The sequence below is a fragment of the Bubalus kerabau genome, chromosome 3, assembly GCF_029407905.1.
Source record: "Bubalus kerabau isolate K-KA32 ecotype Philippines breed swamp buffalo chromosome 3, PCC_UOA_SB_1v2, whole genome shotgun sequence".
Taxonomy (NCBI): Eukaryota; Metazoa; Chordata; class Mammalia; order Artiodactyla; family Bovidae; genus Bubalus; species Bubalus kerabau.
The window spans coordinates 173863302-173884615 of NC_073626.1; the positions used below are offsets into that span (position 1 = coordinate 173863302).

At 39.3% G+C, this 21314-nt stretch overlaps 1 protein-coding gene across 13 annotated transcripts in view; it reads left to right on the forward strand.

Annotated features, from left to right (window-relative positions):
* Positions 1 to 21314, forward strand: part of DIS3L2 (DIS3 like 3'-5' exoribonuclease 2) — a 392221-nt gene that overhangs the window by 175445 nt on the left and 195462 nt on the right. For 10 of the 13 annotated variants that reach the window (XM_055573741.1, XM_055573738.1, XM_055573742.1 and 7 more), the window contains 2 exons: positions 2055 to 2155; positions 4382 to 4629. In XM_055573741.1, coding sequence (XP_055429716.1) covers positions 2055 to 2155; positions 4382 to 4629 — 349 coding nt within the window. Of the gene's footprint in view, positions 1 to 2054; positions 2156 to 3347; positions 3452 to 4381; positions 4630 to 20294; positions 20470 to 21314 lie in introns of those variants that run through there. The other 3 variants (XR_008712209.1, XR_008712208.1, XM_055573749.1) reach the window with 3 other exon arrangements.

Consider the following 21314-nt stretch of genomic DNA (forward strand, 5'->3'; position numbering starts at 1 on the left):
TGTCCCCTTCTCTTTCTGCCCTCAGTCTTTCCTAGCATCAGGGTCTTTTCCAGTGAATCAGCTCTTTGCATCAGGTGGCCAAAGTATTGGAGCTTCAGCTTCAGTATCAGTCCTTCCAATGAATATTCAGGGTTGATATCCTTTAGGATTGACTGGTTTGACCTCTTTGCTGTCCAAGGGACTCTCAAGAGTCTTCTCCAGCAATCCTTATGAACATAGATCCTGAAAAGGTCATCTCTGAAAATCATGATTGGCCACTTCCTCTTTTTTTTTTTTAATGCAACCTGGCATAACCATTAGAACAGAATAGTTGCTTATGGTTGGAATGGAATCTGAAGCAATAGTCATTTTAAGATGGAGCCATCAGTGACCATCACAGAAAGCTGCCTGCCCAGGATTTTGGGCTATCTTGGAAATCCCCTCACTACTTTTTCTTGATTGCCAGATCTTGATATCAGACATCTAGGTAGAGTATACTTGTTCGTGGTAATTCCAGCCTCCTAATCTTTCCTGAATTTACCTTATTCTGCAGAACACATTGACAAGATATGTTATGGGATAGGTCAACAATTTATATAGGTCTTTTTTTTCTCCCTAAGAGTGTCAATCTTCCCTGGTAGCTCAATCAGTAAAGAATCTGCCTGCAGTGCAGGAGACCCGGGTTCAATCCCTGGGATGGGATCCCCTGGAGAAGGAAATGGTAACCCACTTCAGTATTCTTGCCTGGAAAATCCCATGGAGGGGAGGAGTCTCGTGGGCTATAGTCCATGGGGTTGCAAAGAGTTGAATACGACTTAGCAACTAAACCACCAAGAGTACAAAAGAAGTTGTTCTGGAAGCATCTGATGCATTTGGAATCCTGAACTTGGTCTAAAATAAAAGATGAACTTAGATGATGTTCTTCTTATACTGATAGACATGGTGATTGACAACGGGAAAGTTTTCATTTGTTTTTCTTTTCAGAAAACAGTAAGAATTCTGCTTTCAATGGGCACTAGGTAGGTAGATTTTAGCATAGATGGAAAAGCATACAGTTGATGGTTCTTAAGCCCCAATAGGTCAGATCATGTCAGTGTTTCCAGAGTACGCCCAGAGTAAAGTTGGCTTTCAGCTGAGCCTTTGCTAAGAGGCCAGTCCTGAAAAGGATTTACTTATTTATTTTGGCCATGATAATGTCTAAATGATGATAAGTACAAGTCTCTTTCAGCTAGCTGGAGTGGGTCCCACATGAATTGGTTGTGACCCCTAACATCTAGAAACTCCAGGATAGTTGGATAAGAATATTTTGTGGGGGAAATCTAATGTAACACATGAAAATATAAAATATTAAATGTTCAGAAGTGTGTAATTTGCTGCTCTTTTTTCATGAGTGGTTTTAATACTTCTGGTCCAGAGCCTAACTCCCTCTTTACTGGAGAGATGTGGTTTCAGTTTTTTGGGTGAATGTGCATTTTATAAGTTTTTTAAGAAAGGAAATTAAACATTAAAAGACTTTAAGTACTTTACTCTTTATATAATGTCACTAAGAAAAGCCAGGAAAATCAGGGTTGGCTTTTTTATTTGTTTATTTAATAAATATAATCTATTTTCCACCATTTTGTTTGTTATGGCTGGTACTAAAGTACTTTTAACAGTTAACATTTATTTTGCTTTTGTTTTATTTCAGCAGATGTGCATATAAGTTAACATGTCTCTCTTCTTCCTTATGGGTGGGGACAGTGTATAGCATTTAGTTTTTTTGGCATTTTGACACAGGCGATTTAGTTTAATTCAACGTATTTCCACTTATATGATGCCTAATATATGAATAATGTTAAACAGATAAAATGTGGCCTGCTGAGTGTGAGCATTAATACAAGTTGGTGATGTAATTGACCTTAGCCAAGTCACCTAACCACTGTGGGCCCGGGTTTCCTTTTCTGTAAAATGAGTAGTTTGGGGTAAATGGTATCCAAGAATCCTTGCGGCTCTGAGTTTAAAAGCACCATGAGTCTGTATGCCTCATAGCTCTGCATCTATGTCTCCTCTTCTTCTGTTCTCTTGTTTTAAATTAGGCAAAGAGGATGCTGGTGCACCAGTGATAAAAGACGAGAACACCTTCACGTCACAGGACTCCAGAGTGTTACCAGAGAAGTCGCTGCAGAGATCCGCAAAGGTCTTTGCCTGTTTCTTTCACTTGTCTGGCTCGTAGCTGCTGCTTCTTGTAGGCCTCGCGTACAATTCAGTTAGGACTGTAGTTGCTCAGTTCATAAGAAAAGTCAGTGGAAGCAGGGAATCATAAAAAGTGAATCTTTTAAATACACACACACACACACACACACACACATATATATGAGCTTCCCTGGTGGCTCAGACGGTAAAGCATCTGCCTGCACACACACACACACACACACACACACACACACATATGAGCTTCCCTGGTGGCTCAGACGGTAAAGCGTCTGCCTGCACACACACACACACACACACACATATATATGAGCTTCCCTGGTGGCTCAGACGGTAAAGCGTCTGCCTACACACACACACACACACACACACACACACACATATGAGCTTCCCTGGTGGCTCAGACGGTAAAGCGTCTGCCTGCACACACACACACACACACACACATATATATGAGCTTCCCTGGTGGCTCAGACGGTAAAGCGTCTGCCTACACACACACACACACACACACACACACACACACACACACACACGACACACACACACACACACACACACACACACACACACATGAGCTTCCCTGGTGGCTCAGACGGTAAAGTGTCTGCCTGCAATGCGGGAGACCCAGGTTCTATTCCTAGGTCGGAAGATCCCCTGGAGACGGAAATGGCAGTCCACTCCAGCACTCTTGCCTGGAAAATCCCATGGACGGAGGAGCCTGATAGGCCACAATCCATGGGGTCACAAAGAGTTGGACACGACTGAGCAACTTCACTCACTTATATATATATAAACTTTAAATATGTACCTATATATTCACTTGCCTGTCTTTGGCTGAAGGGCCAAGGCCCTTTCTTGGTGTATGGAGGTATTTATTGAGGTTCTGTGTTATCTTTCTGCATAAACTGCACTATAATTTCTGGTTTGGTTTATTTAAAGCAGCATGAGAATTTAGGTACTGATGAAGCAATATGAGTGTAGACGCCTAGGTTTTTATTGTTGTCATGACCATATATAATTCAAAAGTAAGTTTTTAATAAAGTATTTTTTAGTTCCTCCAAAGCATTTAATTTAGTTATCATAGTAACAAAACCAATTTGTTTGTTTGTGGGTTTTTTTTTTTTTTTGCATAATTCAACTTTATTTTTTAATGATATATGCTGGTGACATTTCAGATATGGGATCAGATCCAGCTGATCCTCGCTATGTGGGTAGCTCCGGGTGGAAGGAGTGGTACCAAAGGTGAAGTGTGTGAGAGCACGTGGTCTCCTCTCTATTGGTACGTGTACCCTGGGAGTGCAGTGTTGATGCTCAGTCTAGCAAGTTGGCTAGGAGAGTGTCTCCTGAATACCAACATGGGGAATTTCTAAATTATATTACATATATATTATTGCCCCCCCCCCCCAGCCAAGTGCCCATTCAGTTACCTAGATCTTTATTTTAAGAAGCATTTTGAATACTAACTGTATACTAGGCAACATGATAAGTGTGAAAGATTATAACAAACGGAAAGACCATGGGCTGGATCTGGCTCACAAATTTGTGCCTTTAAAAAAAAAAAAAAGCTTTAGTTTTTTAATTTTTTTGGCCACACCACGCAGCTTGTAGGATCTTAGTTCCCCAGCCCTGGATTGAACCTGGGTCCTCAGCAATGTAGTGGTAGTGGAGTCCTAACCACTGGACCACCAGGGAATTCTCACAAATTTGTTTTTTGTTTGACCTATGCAATGTTTAAAAATTTTGACTTAGTAGCTTTCATTTAAAAAAAAATGGAGTGGTTCAAGTTAAAAAAAAAATCAGGCTTCTGGCTTCTCTCGACAAAACAAAACATCTGGGAACACTGGGCCGCATTCTTAAATGACTTTGACTTTGGTCAGAACTGAGTAGAGGCAACCTCTGTAGATAGAATTTGTGTTCTGCAATTTGCTGCTGCCCCCCAATGGTGCTCTCTCTATTTTGTGTGTGTGTGTGTGTGTGTGTAGTTTCTTAGTTTGATCTAAAATTACCAGGCAAACAGCACTCATATGCAAAACTGACACTGTGGTAAAGTCATTTAGTCACAGAGCACCACTGAGAAGTACTTCAGTAGGACTTAGGAAAACTCTTGGACCCAGCGAGGTGACCAGGTAACGTTCTGCCTTCTCCCAACTGTTGTCTAGTTACTATAGATAAACAACATTAACCATATATGTATCCTTGGTATTTTCAGGTGGTTTACATCTTGGAGAAAAAGCACTCACGTGCAGCGACTGGCTTCCTCAAACTCTTGGCTGATAAGAACAGTGAACTGTTTAGGAAATACGCCTTGTTTTCTCCCTCGGACCACCGGGTGCCTAGAATATACGTGCCTCTCAAGGACTGTCCGCAGGACTTTGTGACCCGGCCCAAAGACTATGCCAACACACTCTTCATCTGCCGCATCATGGACTGGAAGGAGGACAGCAACTTTGCCCTAGGGTAGGTGACCTTTGGCAAGAAAAACTACGAAATCAGACACAATTTGGTTTAGGTAGCATTTAGATAAACGTTTTTATGTGAATTTTAATTACTATTTCTTCATTAAAGCATGGGTCCTAGGCATATTTTGCTCCTAGTTCCTCAGAAATGGCCCTTAGCTATCACCTCAACTGGTCACCTATAGGTTCCTTGAATTGCCAGGCATTCACCCTTTTTGTTTGTTTCTGTTTTTTGGCATAAAACGTAAGTACATTCTAAGCCTCGACTTACTTCCTGTTATGTTACGAATCCTGTTTGTACTTGTGAATTTGCAAAGAATTCATCGCATCCAACAGTCACACCCCTCCTTTCATACACTAGTGTTCAAATATGTGAAATTGGAGGTATATTCATGGGACCTCAGTTTCCCAGGCTTAAAAACTAAGAATGGAAAGATATGTTTGAATGATATGCTTTTTTGGTATTGATCCTTCAGAGGTTTCCTGGAGGAAGAAATGGCAACCCACTCCATTATTCTTGCCTGGAGAATCCCGTGGATCCAGGAGCCTGGCGGGCTACAGTCTATGGGGTCGCAAAAAGTCAGACACGACTGAGCGACTAACACTTCAGAGGTTTCACTTAATAGCATTAAATGTTAAATCTTTCTTCCAAAAGCAGGGGAAGGGTGCCATGTTTTTAGGGAAGCTTTCAGAAACCAGTCTCACTTAAGTATAGATTCTGTAGCCACAGAGCATCATCACCAGCCATTTCATTATCATCTGAAGAAGCTGCTGGACCCAGCTGTTTGAGCAAATGCTGCACCTGTTTCTTTCTTACAATTGATGTTCATTTTGAAAGAGAAGCAATATTAAATTTTAGCTATATTTGTAGCCCTTTATTATGGGTGGCATCTGGTTTATGCGTCACAGGAGATGAAAATGAAGGCATGAAAGCTAGAAGAGTTTGCTCTGATGCTACTCTCAGCCTGATTTGGTGCCTTACTATTGTACAGGACGGACCCTCCTGGGAATGTTCCTTGGTTATGAGTGTCAACACAATGGATGGCCACCAAGTGCTGCCTTGATGAAGTTTATTCTCTGCTTAGCCTTTTATGGTTAGTGAAGTAAAGCAGGTCAAATCTGTGTGTCCTAATAATGCAATTTAAAATATACTATCCTGGGACATCCCTGGTGGTCCGGTGGCTAAGACCCTACACTCCCAATGCAGGGGGCCCAGGTTTGCTCCCTGATTAGGGAGCTAGATCCTACATGCTACAACTAAAAGTTGGCATGCCACAGCTAAAATTTCCACGTACAGCAACTAAGATCTCCTGGCACAGCCAAATAAATAAATAAAAATATATACTATCCTGGGCCACTTCCTCAGTGATTTGAAGATCACTGCTATTGATATGTTCTCAGAGCCACTCAGGAGCAGTTGTACTTTCTTTTCTGTTCTCAAGTGATGTGATTGCAGTGTCATCATTTTGAGGCCTAACTCATTATCCAAAAGTGACGTCAACCCCTTGAGCCCTAAATAGCCCTTCTCAGCAGCTTGCCAGTTTCTCACCATCCACTCTAAAGGCTCGATAATGGCTGTGCCACCTGGCCCTGGTGGTTGTGCCCGCCACACTCTGCTTGGCAGTGAAAAGGGAACATTTCACATCAAGGCAGGAAATCCAGCCTTGTCTTTATCTGCCTTTCTGTCATATCCCATTGTGTATACTTGATTGGGCTACTTCCTTAGTTTTTGAGCTGTAAGGGTGTAGTCAGGGTATAGTCAGGAAATCTTCACAGACTGAGTTTCTTATTGTTCAAATGGCCCTTCAGGTGCCATTACTTCATCAAATGATGAAGGCTTACTTCATCAAAAACTCCTTTCTTGTGGGTAAAGTACAACAGTAATCAAAAAAGGAGTTGAGTCTTTGAAGCAGCAGGGACATTTGCTGAATCCAGAAAAATAATATTTTAAAATAATAACCATATGTTAATTGTCTTTTACATACAAAAAATTGAAGATTCTCCTACTTAGATGGAAAGGTGTGCTTTTTCTCTACCTTCTTACTATAAAGACATTAAAAATTGTCTTTTATGGAAGTAAGCCTATTAAAAAGTCTTTGTGGAAAAGAGAAAATTTATCTTCGGAAGTAAAGTGCGGCAAGTTTCCACGATGAAGTTCTCCGCTGACGTCTGTCTCACGGGGGGTGTGGGCCGCAGCTGTTGCACGTTGGTGGTCGCCTTGCCGTTTTGTTCTGGCTATCAGTTACTGATCTTCAGGAGCTGAGGTCACCGTTTCCCAACCAGAGCGTGCTGTGCTGTGACTGCCTGGGTTTCCTTTCTCATCCTTGCTAGGTTTTGACCAGGAGTGTGGAGGTAGTGCTTGCTACGGGTGTGAATGTGTGTGGTTTGCTTCCATAGAAATCACGCCTCAAAACCAAGTTTAACCAAAAAGCCTTCCTTTTGAATTTGTTCTCTGCCCCAACACTCTATCCTTGAGAATTGAACCTCTACCTGTACAGTTGCCATGGATCATCCAAGTCCAAAGCCATTTACTTCATCTATAGTTAAATTCAGTTCACAAGACAGGTGTTAATTGTATGTGTAAGTCACTGCTATATTATGTGAGAAATACAAAGGTAAACAAGCCCTGGTTTCTTTAGAGAAATTATAGCCTAATGCAGAAGGACTTTACATAAATGTCATAGGATTAATTATTTTCTAGGAAATAGACTTCTGCTTGTACTAATTGAAGTGAAAGTGGCAACTGGTGTAAGGAATTGGTGGTTTGCCTAAAGCGCAGGGCAGTAAGTATAGCACGTCTCATGGGGAACTCAGAACTAACCAAGTAGCAAGGGAAACACAGCTTCTGTCTAAACCACCCTGACCAGTCCAGCCACCACATGGCATCTTTTCTTTACCCCATTCTGCACATGAGCTGTATTATTCTGCTCTTTTCCACACAGTAGCCATTTACCTTCTCAATAACATACATGGCCCCCAAATGGTACTGCCAGTCCTCTGCAGGTCACACACTGAAGTCTAGAGCACAGAATTTCTAGAGTAGAAAATCTTTATTGGTCTATTGAGACCGTTATTTGCTCAATAATTTTAAACAGAGGTGGGGGGGGTCCAAGGTCCCACGATCCACTACCTGATTATCAGGGACCATGGGACTCAGCTCTCTCGCGTGGAATGTGAACAAAGCAGATGGATTGAATGGCCTGTCTTTTTAGCTCTATGTATAATACAAGGCAGAATGCTATATCTTCTTCCTCAGGAATAAAATACTTTCCTGAAAGTGTAGAGAAGGTGGATGAAGGAGGAAATCTAGAGTTGTTTCTTGGAGAGTGGAAGCCTCTTTGCTAAAGAATCACTCTGACTGGGAGTCCAGAGTAGGTGGGAAGGGCCATGGCTGGAAGCAAGCCAGATGTCACACTGAGATGAGATGTGAAAACCTGAAGTGAAGGAGCTATACAGAGGGAATCAGAAGGAATGAAAAGAGTCAGGGGAGAGGAAGAAGCAAATTTTCTTAGACATGGTGACCAGCTGGAAATGGGGCATGAAGGAGAAGGACAGAATCTTGAATGAACTCTCAGGCTTCTGATTGGGTGACTGGATAGATAATGATGATGGCATTTAATCACAATTCACCAAGAGCATCTTCATCTCTTGCTGTTCCCTTCACTTGTGCCTCATTGCTTGCTATTTCGTTGTTAACTCTGTTCATAGCTCCAAACTTCTGCACACAGCACTTCCTTTCTCAGCAGTGGCTTTCTCCTCTCTGTAGTGTTTAGTGAAATACTCAGCTTTTAAACTTACATCAGTTATCTGCTCAGAGAGTGTTCCCTGACTGAGTCTTCCGTCATGGGTACTCCCGTCATTTCTAATCATATCACTCTTATAGCTCTTGTCTGTATTACAGTTGCTTGTGTAAGTTACTTACTTAGCCATGAGCTTCTTTAGGACAAGGATACTCAGTGAATGTTTACTGGCTGGTCAGATACGTAGATGAAAATGATTTGGTGACCCCAGGGTCTTTAGCCATGTTGACCAGCAAGATATTGTACCATAAATCAAACTGGAAAACACGAGTGGTTTAGAACAGAAGGTGATGAGAACCAAGGTTCTTTAGCTTCAGAATCAACACTTGATAACAACATCCAATCAGTATATAAACTCAGGGGGAGAACCCCAAGTTTGGAATTTTTAACAAAAAGTTTAAGTAGAATGTGCACATTAATAGAATACATAATTTCAGTAGCTTTGGAAGGGGCCTGCAGGAGGCCATCAGCCTTAGTGCCTCCGTCAGTGTAAGCATTGCTTCTCTGGCACTCCCAGTAGCACCAAAGTGCCAGTTCAGAAAAAAGAAAGAAAGAAAGTGAAGTTGTTCGGTCGTGTCCTACTCTTTGCGATCTCATGGACTGCAGCCTGCCAGGCTCCTCCGTCCATGGGATTTTCCAGGCAAAAATACTGGAGTGGGTTGCCATTTCCTTCTCCCAGGGGATCTTCCTGACCCAGGGATTGAACCCAGGTCTCCCACACTGCAGGCAGACTCTCTACCATCTGCACCACCAGGGTAGCCCATTTAAGGGGAGCCCAAAGAATATTATAGTACTAGAGACTTCTGGTTGTTAAAAAGTTATTTTTTCTTTTGTTCTTGGAATGGTCATGAGAGATTTCAGTTGAGCCCTATTCACCCGTGTGTATGTATATATATCATATACCATACTTCATGAATCTTAATCCTGTAATGCTATCAAAAGCCTAAAGGTAATCTGTTCTTGAGGAACTCTTACTGGCTTTAGGCATCACTGCTTTTTGCTATGCATCACAACATACTTAGTACTTTTTCTCTTTAGTACTAGAACTCTTGTCCAAGATACTTAAAAAGCCACATTTGCTTCCTTGCTGGAATGATTTGTAACTATATAATCAGACTTACAGTTTTTATAGCTTCCCAACTCTCATGAAGGGATAACTAGAAAGTTTGGGATGGACATGTACACACTGGTATACTGAAAATGGATAACCAACGAGGACCTACTGTATAGCACGTGGAACTCTGCTCAGTGTTATGTGTCAGGGGGGAGTTTGGGGGAGGATGGACACTTGGATACATGTGTGTATGGCTGAGTCCTTTCACTGTCACCCAAAACTATTATAACATTGTTTGTTAATTGGCCACACCCCCATACAAAATAAAAAGTTTAATTAAAAAAAAAGAGCTTCCCAACTCTCTTAAATCATTTTTTCCTTTAGAAACTCTTACAGTGAAATTCATGCCTGTATTATTTGTGAAATCTGTTCTAAAGTCTAGAGTTTACAGTCCAAGCCTTTCCTCCCAGGATGTCATGAGCATGGAGATACCAAGATCACTTTCTCCTAGATGGGTCATAGTTTCTTCTTCTAGAATATTTAAAGATAAATCTTGAAGAAGATGGAAAAGTTTTACAGCAACTACTGTGAAAAACATAATAGTGTCTCTTGGCAACATTGAAGACTGATTAAAGATCTATGGAATGAATTGACCTAGAGCAAACTGACATATTTTATTTTATTAATACTGTAAACTAGCAAAGTTTGGTAGCTTTGAGGCTTGAGAAAGAGGAAAATGAATAGGTCAGTGCATGTGCCGCATGGTTGAAAAATTTGGTGTTGAACATGGGATTGTCCAGGCTTAATGTCGTAATACTACACATTTTAAGAGAGGGAATGGACAGCAGCTTGCACTGGAGAGAGGGACTGGGTGAGGTGAAAGGAGGGGAAGGGGAGTTCTGATTGACGACGCGTGTGGTGGGGAGGGAAGTGGTTGATGGGGAAGGGGGTCTGTTCTGGTATCTTCTTCAACTCTTGCCTTTGTACCCATAAGATTTCAGTAATCAGACCATCAGATACATTTGTTGACTGACAGAAGCAAATACTTTTACTCTTCTATTCAGGTTTGATAGATGCAAAATTTCTTACGCGGTAGATACGAATTTAGGAGGTGGACATTACATTAACGTGTATTTAGGAAGATGAAACAATAACTAGGTTGGTAGAAAAAAACAAACAGGATACATTGGTTTGTTTCATGGAAGCATAGCCTATAAGATTAGTAAATTGAAAAATAGCTCCATCCAGTCCTTCCCCCTGTGCAGAGTATTTCACCTTTTCAAGAGGATGTTCGTTGTCTGAAGACTCTCCTGAGGAAGAGGCTGTGTTACGTAATCCTGAAAACTTGTATTACCAAACTCAGACTTTGTAAGACCTTTTCATGAGGAGTGACTCTGTCTTGGCTGGTGGACATGAAGCAAATTAGGCTGAGGAGGGAGCTCTTTCTGTGTGACTGTTGGGCTCTACCTCGTGGCTTCTGAGGACCCACTTTGGAAAAAGCTATGTAAGCAACACTGAGAGCATCTTGGTCCAAACCGAGCAAAAGTAAAAGGAGTGGAAGAGAGTAGTCCTGATGCAGGCTTTGCTTCCGAATCATTCCCTCCTTGCACCATGTGCAATCATTAACACTTCTTCCACGGTTGTCGGCTTCATCCACAATCTTCTTGAAAATATTAAAGTATTAGAGAACCTCAGCTACCATCAGCCTTCTCCTTTACCCCTTAAATGCTTTCAGCCTCCTCTTTGCTCCCTCCTCTTTGCTCCCTTCACATTGACGTTAAACTCTTCAGTGTCAATCTTCTGGGCCTTCCCTAAAATCAAACGTTGTTGAGCCTTGCTTCTCTTCCGCATTTTGTCATCACTGATCCGCCCGAGCTTTTTCTAAAATCCCCAATTCCTTACTTACTGACTTTTGCGGCATCATAATACTGAGCCAGAAAAGGGGAAATGATGTGTTCTTTTCTCTTGATTTTAGAAAATAATACCTAAAATAATACAGCCCAAGTATCTGCCACTCTCTGTTTTCACTGTGTCTTGTTGCTGAAGTTCTGAGCCCTAGATGTGGCCATGTTTATTGTTTTCTACTTGCAGGTTCTCAGGGATTGGATACCATTGTATATGTTTGCATGGAGTTTCCAACATGGGCCAGTATGCGTGAAGGCGTGTGAGGGCGATAATGATAGTGACAATCACTGCAAGAGGGCAGGGCTGCCTTGCTGTGTGCAGCCGAGTTTTAAGGCTAAAACTTGATGAGAAGTTGTGATGGAAAAGGAGGATGAATGGCTTGCAACGCCAGTGTTAACTATTACCTTTCCAGTTTTCTTTAAGGCCCAGGGGCCAATTTGTGGGACTTGTCTTAATTTCTCCTGCCTGTAGCTGGTCTTTTCCTTCAGTAAGGTTTTAATGGCACAGTACCCAGAACAGTGAACCCTAAAAATGCTGATTTGTATAGAATGTTTACATGTACACATAGCTCCCAACTGTAAGGAGCTAGAAATGTTTCAGCTCTGTCCTGATTAATTTTATAGTAGGACCCAGTTGTCATATCATGGATTGTGAATGGGAGCAGTATGTGTGGAAGAACTCTGGTGAATGAGAAAAATTGAGGTAGTGATCATTTAAATTATTCTAACTAGGAAAGCTTTCTCACATCTATTTGTTATTGCAGTAGCAAAATTTTTAGAAAATTTTAATTTTTTCCAGTGCATATATGCTATATACTTAATATTATTTAAAATATATACTATAGAAAGTGAAAATTTTCCAGAATTTCATCCCCTGAAATAATCACTATTAAGGGTTTGGTATATATTTGTCTAAATTATTATTTTTAAAATATTTATTAACATCAATTGCAAAATATGTTTCACAGTTAAAAGAATACATGTAACATTTATGTGATTTTTGAGTTCTGGTATTTAAACCAACCTTTGAACTCACCACCCAGATTAAGGAATCTGTCACAATAGTGTTGAAGCTCCCTGTGTATTCCTCTCTATCCTAACCCCAATGTTTTCCCAAGAGGTAACCATTGTCTCAGACATATGCTTTTCCTTATAATTTGCTCATATTTATATCCCTAAAAGTGTTAGTTTTGCTTGTTTCTGAACCTTATAAAAAATACAAGGCTACACATATTCTTCTGTGACTTGCCTTTTTTCTTTTAACATTATGTTTCCAAGATGCATTCATATATTTCATTCATTTTAATTCATAATATTTCTATTTGCAGAAATATAATTTATTTATCTAGCAGTAAAGAGTAGGACTTGACTTAGCAACTGAACAAATGACAACAAATTACTAATGAGATTGAGCATCTTTTCATATATTTATAGTCATTATGTTTCCTCTCTTAGAGACTATCTTTGTGTCTTTACTCATATTTTTTCCACAGTTAATTTTTTGTTTAGATATTTTAGATTTACAGAAATTGCAAAAATGGTAGAGAGTTCCTATATTCTTTACCTAGCTTTTCCTTATGTGAACATCTTATCATAGAATATTTGTCAAAAGTAAGAAATTAACCCTGGTACAATACTATTACATAAAGTATAGAATTTATTCAGATCTTACCAGTTTTTCTACTAACCCCTTTTTCTGTTTGAGAATCTGGTCCAGGATTCTACTTTGCAGTTGTCATGTCACTGTAGTTTGTGACCATTTCTCAGCCTTGTCTTCTGTTTTGACAATTTTGAAGAGTACTGGTCAGGAGTTTTGTAGAATGTTTCTCAGTTTGTGTTTGTCTAATGTTTTCTCATGGCTGGATTGAGCTTAAGCATTATTGAGAAGGATACCACAAAATGAAGTGCAGCATATCAGTGGGTACATGATATCAGTATGTATACTGCTGTTGTTAACCTTGATCACTTGACTAAGGAGCTATCTGCCAGGATGCCTAACTTTTATTATTTTCCCTTATAAATATACTATTTAATATACTTGGGGTGATATTTTTGAGACTTTGTAATTCTCTTTTCTTAAAATTTTACCCACTCATTTTAGCTTTCTTTTTAAATTGGCCTGTTTGTCATTTGATTTTCTGGAGTTAAAGAAAAACCCAGAAAGTAACCTTTTAGCAGTTAATAATATGGAAAATACCTTTTCCTTGGTTTGTGAATTGTCTGTTCATGTTGTTAATGTTGACTTCTGAAAAGCAGGCACTTAAATTGCATTTTTTAGCTTTTTGGTGCTCGTGTATAAAGTTATAATTAATTTTTAAATTTTTAATTAATTTTTGTTTATTAATCCTTTATCCAGCCTCATTGCTAAATCCCCTTATTAATTTTAATACTTTGGATATAATTTCCTTTGGATTTTTTTCTGTAGGTAATCATATCATTGGTAAACAGATTTGTTTCTTTCATTCAAATCCCTAAAATATTTCTTTTTCAAGTCTTCTTGAACTGGCAACTCATAATTAAAGAAGTGATATTTTCCACATAAGTAAGTAATGTCAGGTCAATTTTGAGTGAAAGAAATAGTAGCAGGCATTTTTTTTCTTGTTCTTGATTCTTTGATATGTTAATATTAGTAACTTTGCTAATGTGGCAGCTGGTTATCAAAGGACTCAGTTGTTTACTTAGGTCCATGTCTTTGAGTTTTATTTGGTTGTATTTTACCATCTTCAGTTTTCTTCTTTTCCTTTGGAGTTTCAAGTAGGAATAGAATACATTTTTTCCAGGCTCAAGAGCATTAATTTGTTTATTTATTCATTCAACCATCTTTTACTGGGCTCTTAAGATGAGCAGAGTCTCAGTGTAAGATACAGAAACAAAGAAATGTGTATTCCCTCTAGGATGATTCTCCTCATCTATTAATAAATAAGAGATGTACCTAAAGCATTGTTAGACAGCTGGAAAGAGGCATGTTCCAGAAAGGAAATAGAACCAAAGGAGAGTAATAGTTCTGAGGAGAGAGATCTGCTCTGGGGGAGGAATAGCTCCATGGCCTTGCTGCTATATTCTGTGAAGGTGAATGAGCTTGTTTTGTTTTGTGGGCCTAGTTCAACATGGAAGTCATAAAGGAAGTGCCTTTAAGATAGAGATACATTGCTTAAGGAAGGAGCTGTATAGCCCTCTTATGCTCTAGAACCAGCAGTACCATGTCAGTATGTCATGGATTTGTTGTTCAGTTGCTCAGTTGTGTCCAACTCTTTGTGACCCCATGGACTGCAGCACACCAGGCCTCCCTGTCCATCACCAACTCCCGGAGTTTACTCAAACTCATGTCCATTGAGTCAGGGGTGCCATCCAACCATCTCATCCTCTGTCGTCCCCTTTTCCTCCCGCCTTCAATCTTTCCCAGCATCAGGGTCTTTTCTAAGGTGTCAGTTCTTTGCATCAGGTGGCCGAAGTATTCTAGGTTCAGGTTCAGCATCAGTCCTTCCAATGAATATTCAGCATTAATTTCCTTTAGGATTGATGGGTTTGATCTCTTTGTAGTCCAAGGGACTTGGAAGAATCTTCTCCAGCACCACAGTTCAAAAGCAGCACTCAACCTTCTTTATAGTCCAGTGCTCACATCCATACATGACTACTGGAAAAAATCATAGCTTTGGGTATATGAACCTTTGTTGGCAAAGTAATGTCTCTGCTTTTTAATATGCTGTCTATGTTGGTCATAGCTTTACTTCCAAGGAGCAAGCGTCTTTTAATTTCATGGCTGCAATCACCATCTGCAGTGATTTTGGAGCCCAAGAAAATAAAGGTCTCTCACTGTTTCCATTGTTTCCCCATCTATTTGCCATGAAGTGATGGAACTGGATGCCATAATCTTTGTTTTTTTGAATGTTGAGTTTTAAATCAACTTTTTGACTCTCCTCTTTCACTTCCATCAAGAGGCTCTTTAGTTCCTCTTCACTTTCTGCCATAAGGGTGGTCTCATCTGCATATCTGAGGTTACTGATACTTCTCCTGGCAATCTTGATTCCAGCTTGTGGCTCCTCCAGACCGGCATTTCACATGATGTACTCTGCATAGAAGTTAAATAAGCAGGGTAACAATATACAGCTTTGATGTGCTCCTTTCCCAATTTGGAACCAGTCAGTTGTTCCATGTCTGGTATTAACTGTTGCTTCTTGACCTGCATACAGGTTTCTCAGGAGGGGGTAAGGTAGTCTGGTATTCCCATCTCTTTCAGTATCTTCCATAGTTTGGTGTGATCCACATAGTCAAAGGCTTTAGCATAGTCAATGAAGCAGATGTTTTTCTGGAATTCTCTTGCTAGCAATTTTCGATGATCCAACAGACGTTGGCAATTTGATCTCTCCTTTTCTAAATACAGCTTGACATCTGGAAGTTCTCGGTTCATGTACTGTTGAAGCCCAGCATAGAGAATTTTGAGCATTACTTTGCTAGCATGTGAAATGAGTGCAATTGTGCAGTAGTTTGAACATTCTTTGGCATTGCCCTTTTCTGGAATTGGAATGAAAACTGACCTTTTCCAGTCCTGTGGCCACTGCTGAGTTTTCCAAATTTGCTGGCATACTAAGTGTAGCACTTTAACAGCATCATCTGTTAGGATTAGAAATAGCTTAGTTGGAATTCCATTACCTCCACTAGCTTTGTTCACAGTGATGCTTCCTAAGGCCCACTTGACTTCGCATTCCAGGATGTCTGGTTCTAGGTGTGTGATCACACCATTGTGGTTATTTGGGGCATTAAGATCTTTTCTGTACAGTTCTTCTGTGTATTCTTGCCACCTCTTCTTAATATCTTCTGCTTCTGTTAGGTCCATCCCATTTCTGTCCTTTATTGTGCCCATCTGTGTATGAAATGTTCCCTTGGTGTCTCTAATTTTCTTGAAGAGATCTCTAGTCTTTCCCATTCTATTATTTTCCTCTATTTCTTTCCATGTTCGCTTTGGAAGACTTTATTTCTCCATACTATTCTTTGGAACTCTGCATTCGTATGGGTATATCTTTCCTTTTCTTCTTGCCTTTTACTTCTCTTCTTTTCTTAGCCCTTTATAAGGCCTCCTCAGGCAACCATTTTGCCTTTTTGCATTTCTTTTTCTTGGGAATGGTTTGATCACCCCCTCCTGCACAGTGTCACGAACCTCCATCCATAGTTCTTCAGACACTCTATCAGATCTAATCCCTTGTCTCTATTTGTCACTTCCACTGTATCATTGTAAGGTGTTTGATTTAGGTCATACTTGAGTTGCCTGGTGGTTTTCTCTACTTTCTCAATCTAAATCTGTATTTTGCACTAAGGCGTTCATGATCTGAGCCACAGTCAGCTCCTGGTCTTGTTTTTGCTGACTGTATAGAGCTTCTCCCTCTTCGGCTGCAAAGAATATAATCAGTCTGATTTCGGTATTGACCATCTGGTGATATCCATTTGTAGAGTCATCTCTCTGTGTTGTTGGAAGAGGGTGTTTGCTATGACCAACGAGTTCTCTTGGGAAAACTCTGTTACCCTTTGCCCTGCTTCATTTGGTACACCAAGGCCAAATTTGCCTGTTACTCCAGGTATCTAGGAAATGGCAACCCACTCCAGTGTTCTTGCCTGGAGAATCCCAGGGACGGGGGAGCCTGGTGGGCTGCCGCCTATGGGGTCACACAGAGTCGGACACGACTGAAGCGACTTAGCAGTAGCAGCAGCAGCCAGGTATCTCTTTACTTGAACAACAACAATAAAGTTGGTTTTTAAGAGAATGGGCCAGACATTTTGATGTAACATTGAGTCATATTGTCCTAAAGCAACTGTTTCCATTTTTGCAGACAGTGAATGAAAGACAGAAATTACTTAGAAAGTTGTAATAGTTGAGCTCTAACAGATGAAAGTTACTTTCAGTATTCATATAAAATAAAATTTACAACCAAAATAAAAATATAAAACAGATCCTTCTGTAAGAGGAAAATATACAGTGTATAAGTCGATTCTCTACTAGATTCTGCTTTTGTTTAGATCCTAAGACATTATGGATTTTAGAGTGACAGCCGAATTTATAAGTAGGCAGCATATGATTCTTTCTGGGGCATCTAAGTTCTGAATGCATCTAAGTTTAATGGTGACCTGTTAGATTTTTATCTGCTGCAAGCTGTTTAGTCTATGCTGCTATCACATATATCTCAAGTGAATATCCGTAATAAATTATTTAAATATGGCACTTGAGAAACGTTTTCTGGAACTTAATAAAAATAAATATTAATTACTACTAATAGAAACTTGGAGTCATTGATCGCAGTTGGAGGCCCTAATCAAAATATAATTTCGTCTTTATAAGCCATGTTCCAATTTCAATGAACAATTCAAGATTCTTTGGACTTAGAATAGAGCCTGGTGAAAAAAAAATTGCCAGAACACAAAGCAAGAATAAAATTAAATGAGGTGAAAGATAAAGTGTTTTTTTCTTTAAATGTCAGCAAAGGGCCGATGATTGCAGTGACTTGTTCTGACAAATACTAGGTCCATCATCACCTGCTTACTTTTGTTCTTTCCTTTCACCTTCTCACCCCAGTGGAAGTGGATCCAGCACTCAGCACTAGTCTTTTTTTATTTTATTAATGTTACATTTATTAATATAATACAGTAACATTATATATTGTTATTTTTTAAAACTTAATTTGACAACCAGGAGTCTAATGATTTTGTATTAAACAGCTTCTTACCCAGAATGGCACAACGTATAATACTTTCTAGTATTTTTTATGCAACTTTGCTTTGTTTTTGCAATGGTTTCTTTAGCAGATTTTCACCCAGTTCGTGGCCACCGTCATAATTGTGCTTATATACGTATCCATAAAGATAGAGCATAGGAAAATACTCAGAGCAGAATAAGTACAAAACAAGAAACTATGTTGAAATACATAGAAATAACATATGTGTGCATGATACAGATGGAAAAGTCAGTGCAGATGACTTGGCAAACATTTACAAAACATTTGTTTTCATCCAAACATAAGGCACAATGCAAAAATGTTAGCACTAGTCTTCTTTTGGAAAATTTCTCCCTCTCTTGGTAGACTATTGTTTTCACTTAGTAGTCTTTCAGAAAGGGTTTGTGAGAATTATATTCCCTGAGTTCTTGCGTGTTAAAAAACCCCCCAAAACTTCATCTTTAAGTCCACAAACTTCAGTGATAATTTTCTGTATTAGTTTTTCCTGAGACATGGTATACCGTGTCTGTAAAATTTCTTTGATTTCAGAGAAATGGTCTTATGATAGTTTTGAAAATGCTTTCTGTTTCATATATGTAGTTCCGTCCTTCAGGAGTATAAGTCATGCCAAAATTTGTTCTCCTTCATCTGCCTTTCATATCTGTTTTCCCTATAATCTTTTCACACTCTTTGCATAATACTTTCTAATTTCATTTTTCCCCCACTTCTTTCAGACTTTTCTCTATGAGTCTTATTTTTTCAAATAGTGTCAGTTCTTCATTAATTTTATTTTTCCTTTCTACTTATTTCCTATTTCCTAGACATAGTTAGAAAACTAGAAATCACACTAGTTTTTATTTCCTTTTGTGAAATTTATTTCTTATGCACTTGGATCTTTACTTTGAGCTGTTCTTTAGTGGTGATATTTTCATGAAATTTTTTTTGAGTTCTTGCTAGCATCTCTGGTCGTTAGTAATTTATGTGTCTGCATGCATGTAAACTATGTTTTATTCTTCTCCCATTTCTCTTGCCTCTTTCTTCCTTTTTACATGAAGTATTTTTTTAATAGAACACCTGGAATGGCTCCTCTTCCTGCCTCCCACCCCATCTTTAATGAGTTCTTAGATTTTAGTGTTATATTTTTAAAGTTGGATATTACAAAATGCCTTCTGTTCAGGCATTTAAGCCCTCCAATACAAGCATAAGATAATCAGTTTTGACCACTGCAACCTCACCAAGTAGGAATAGGATGGCCACTGTATTTTAAGGCGGCCTCACAAAAACTGAGACTTACCACGTGTCAGAATGTGTTTCTTTTCATATTCTCTAATAAATGCTATATGACCTGCTTTGTTGTTTATGCTACTCCCAGAAACTGTGTATGCTGTTGGATTATATGTATGGTTAATTATTTTACATGGTTTTTAATACTATGGGGAGAATCATGTGAAATTGTGTTTTCTAGGTAAAACATGGTCAAATATATTGGTAATTTCATGTGTCTCAATGTATGATTATCTTCTTTACATCATTACTTGCTACCTTTGAATCCTTATTTCTGAATCATCTCTCAGCTGACTTGAATTGCAAATAGTTTTTTTAGAAAATATTTTTTCGCTGTGTCTGGTCTTAGTTGAGGCAGAAATTGTTGACTACAAAATATTGAATGAGATAACATAATAAGCTTGAACAGTATTCGATAAATCTATGGATTATGATGCTTATATAAGCAGGGTGGGTAGAACAAATGAAGACAGTCAAGCCCAACCCAGAATTAGTGTTTCTTTTAATGGAGAAAGATTACTGCCTCTCCATCAGAGAAGAGCTCAGCAAACTTCATCTGCCTTCACCAGGTTGGTGGGTCCTCCTGCCATGGTTCTGTATTGGAGGCTCAGAGTTGGTTGCTGCTGCTGGAAAACTGGCATCCTCTAAGTGTAATGGCCTGGTTGTCGTTGGTGAGAGGAAGCTCATGTGTGGAGCTCATTTCCTGCTACCAGGTACTTTGTTCTGATGCCAGTTGAGCAAACACTGCAGTGCCTGGGGAAGGGGGTTGGTTGACATTTTCAAGGTAGATCATCTTGTCCCCACAGTGAGAGTCTTATGCTGAGCAGTCTCATGGAACACAAATAGCTATACTCTAGGCCCATTTCTCCATGTCTGTCCCTCAGATGTCTTTGTCACCAGTCCTCCAATCTTTCTTCTTTCAGGTCCCTATCCATCTGGCTAAACTTGTAGCCACTGCCCATCAGGCCATCTTTCTTCAGCCAAAGTAGCCCATGGATGTATTGCTTCAAGTTCTACCTGCAGGGAGGAAGTTTCTGCTCCACTGTCTTTTCAGAGACCATCCCTTAGAATGGATATACTACCAGAGTCCACTTAGGATTCGTGACAATGAAAGGTCAGTTGGAACTAGGCATCCAAGGTACTCAGACCTTTCTGCATCTTCCTGTATCTTGTATTTCTTAATCTTGTATTTCATGTGTGTGTGTGTGTATATATATATATATATGAAATATATATATCATATAATATATATCTATATATACATATATAGATAAATATATATGGTTTGATTCTCTTGAGGCTTACTCTTTCTGATAAGTATTCCTACTTTTCATGTAAGAGACTTGGTGAGACTCTGAATTTAATGATGGTAGTGATTTATCACCCTTTGATTTTTGTTTATTTGCTGTCTTAGCCTGGAAGCTGCAATAGACTCAGAAAACTTTTTTGATATACATAGGAAGTCATTGAGTTTCCATCTTAGCCTGAAATTAAGACTTTAGAGGTTGAGCACATAATTCTTTTGTTTCTATCCTCTTTTCAGGTTTTCCACGTCTCTCACTGTTTCTGTGAGCTTTTGGTATCTTTCCAAAAAATTTCTTTTCATGCTTAGTTTCTCATGCTTACACCAAGAACCAGACAAACATGTTCGTATTAGGAAATGGGTGTAGAGAACAGAACCTTAGGAACCTGTGAGAATAATTAATTCTTTAAGTGGGTTGGACGTAACTCATGTCCCACTTGATTTTCAAAATACCAGTCAGTCTCCAAAATGTCCTTTAAACTTAAAAGGCGTTGACAACAGATTTCCCAGATCCTCAACAGGAACTTCATTCTAGTGAATGAGGATAATATGCAGATAATAATGTTGTCATTTTGAAAATTAGTGAGACCTGAGTTTTTAACTATCTGGATCCTTGGTTGCAAAATAGGAGAAAACAACT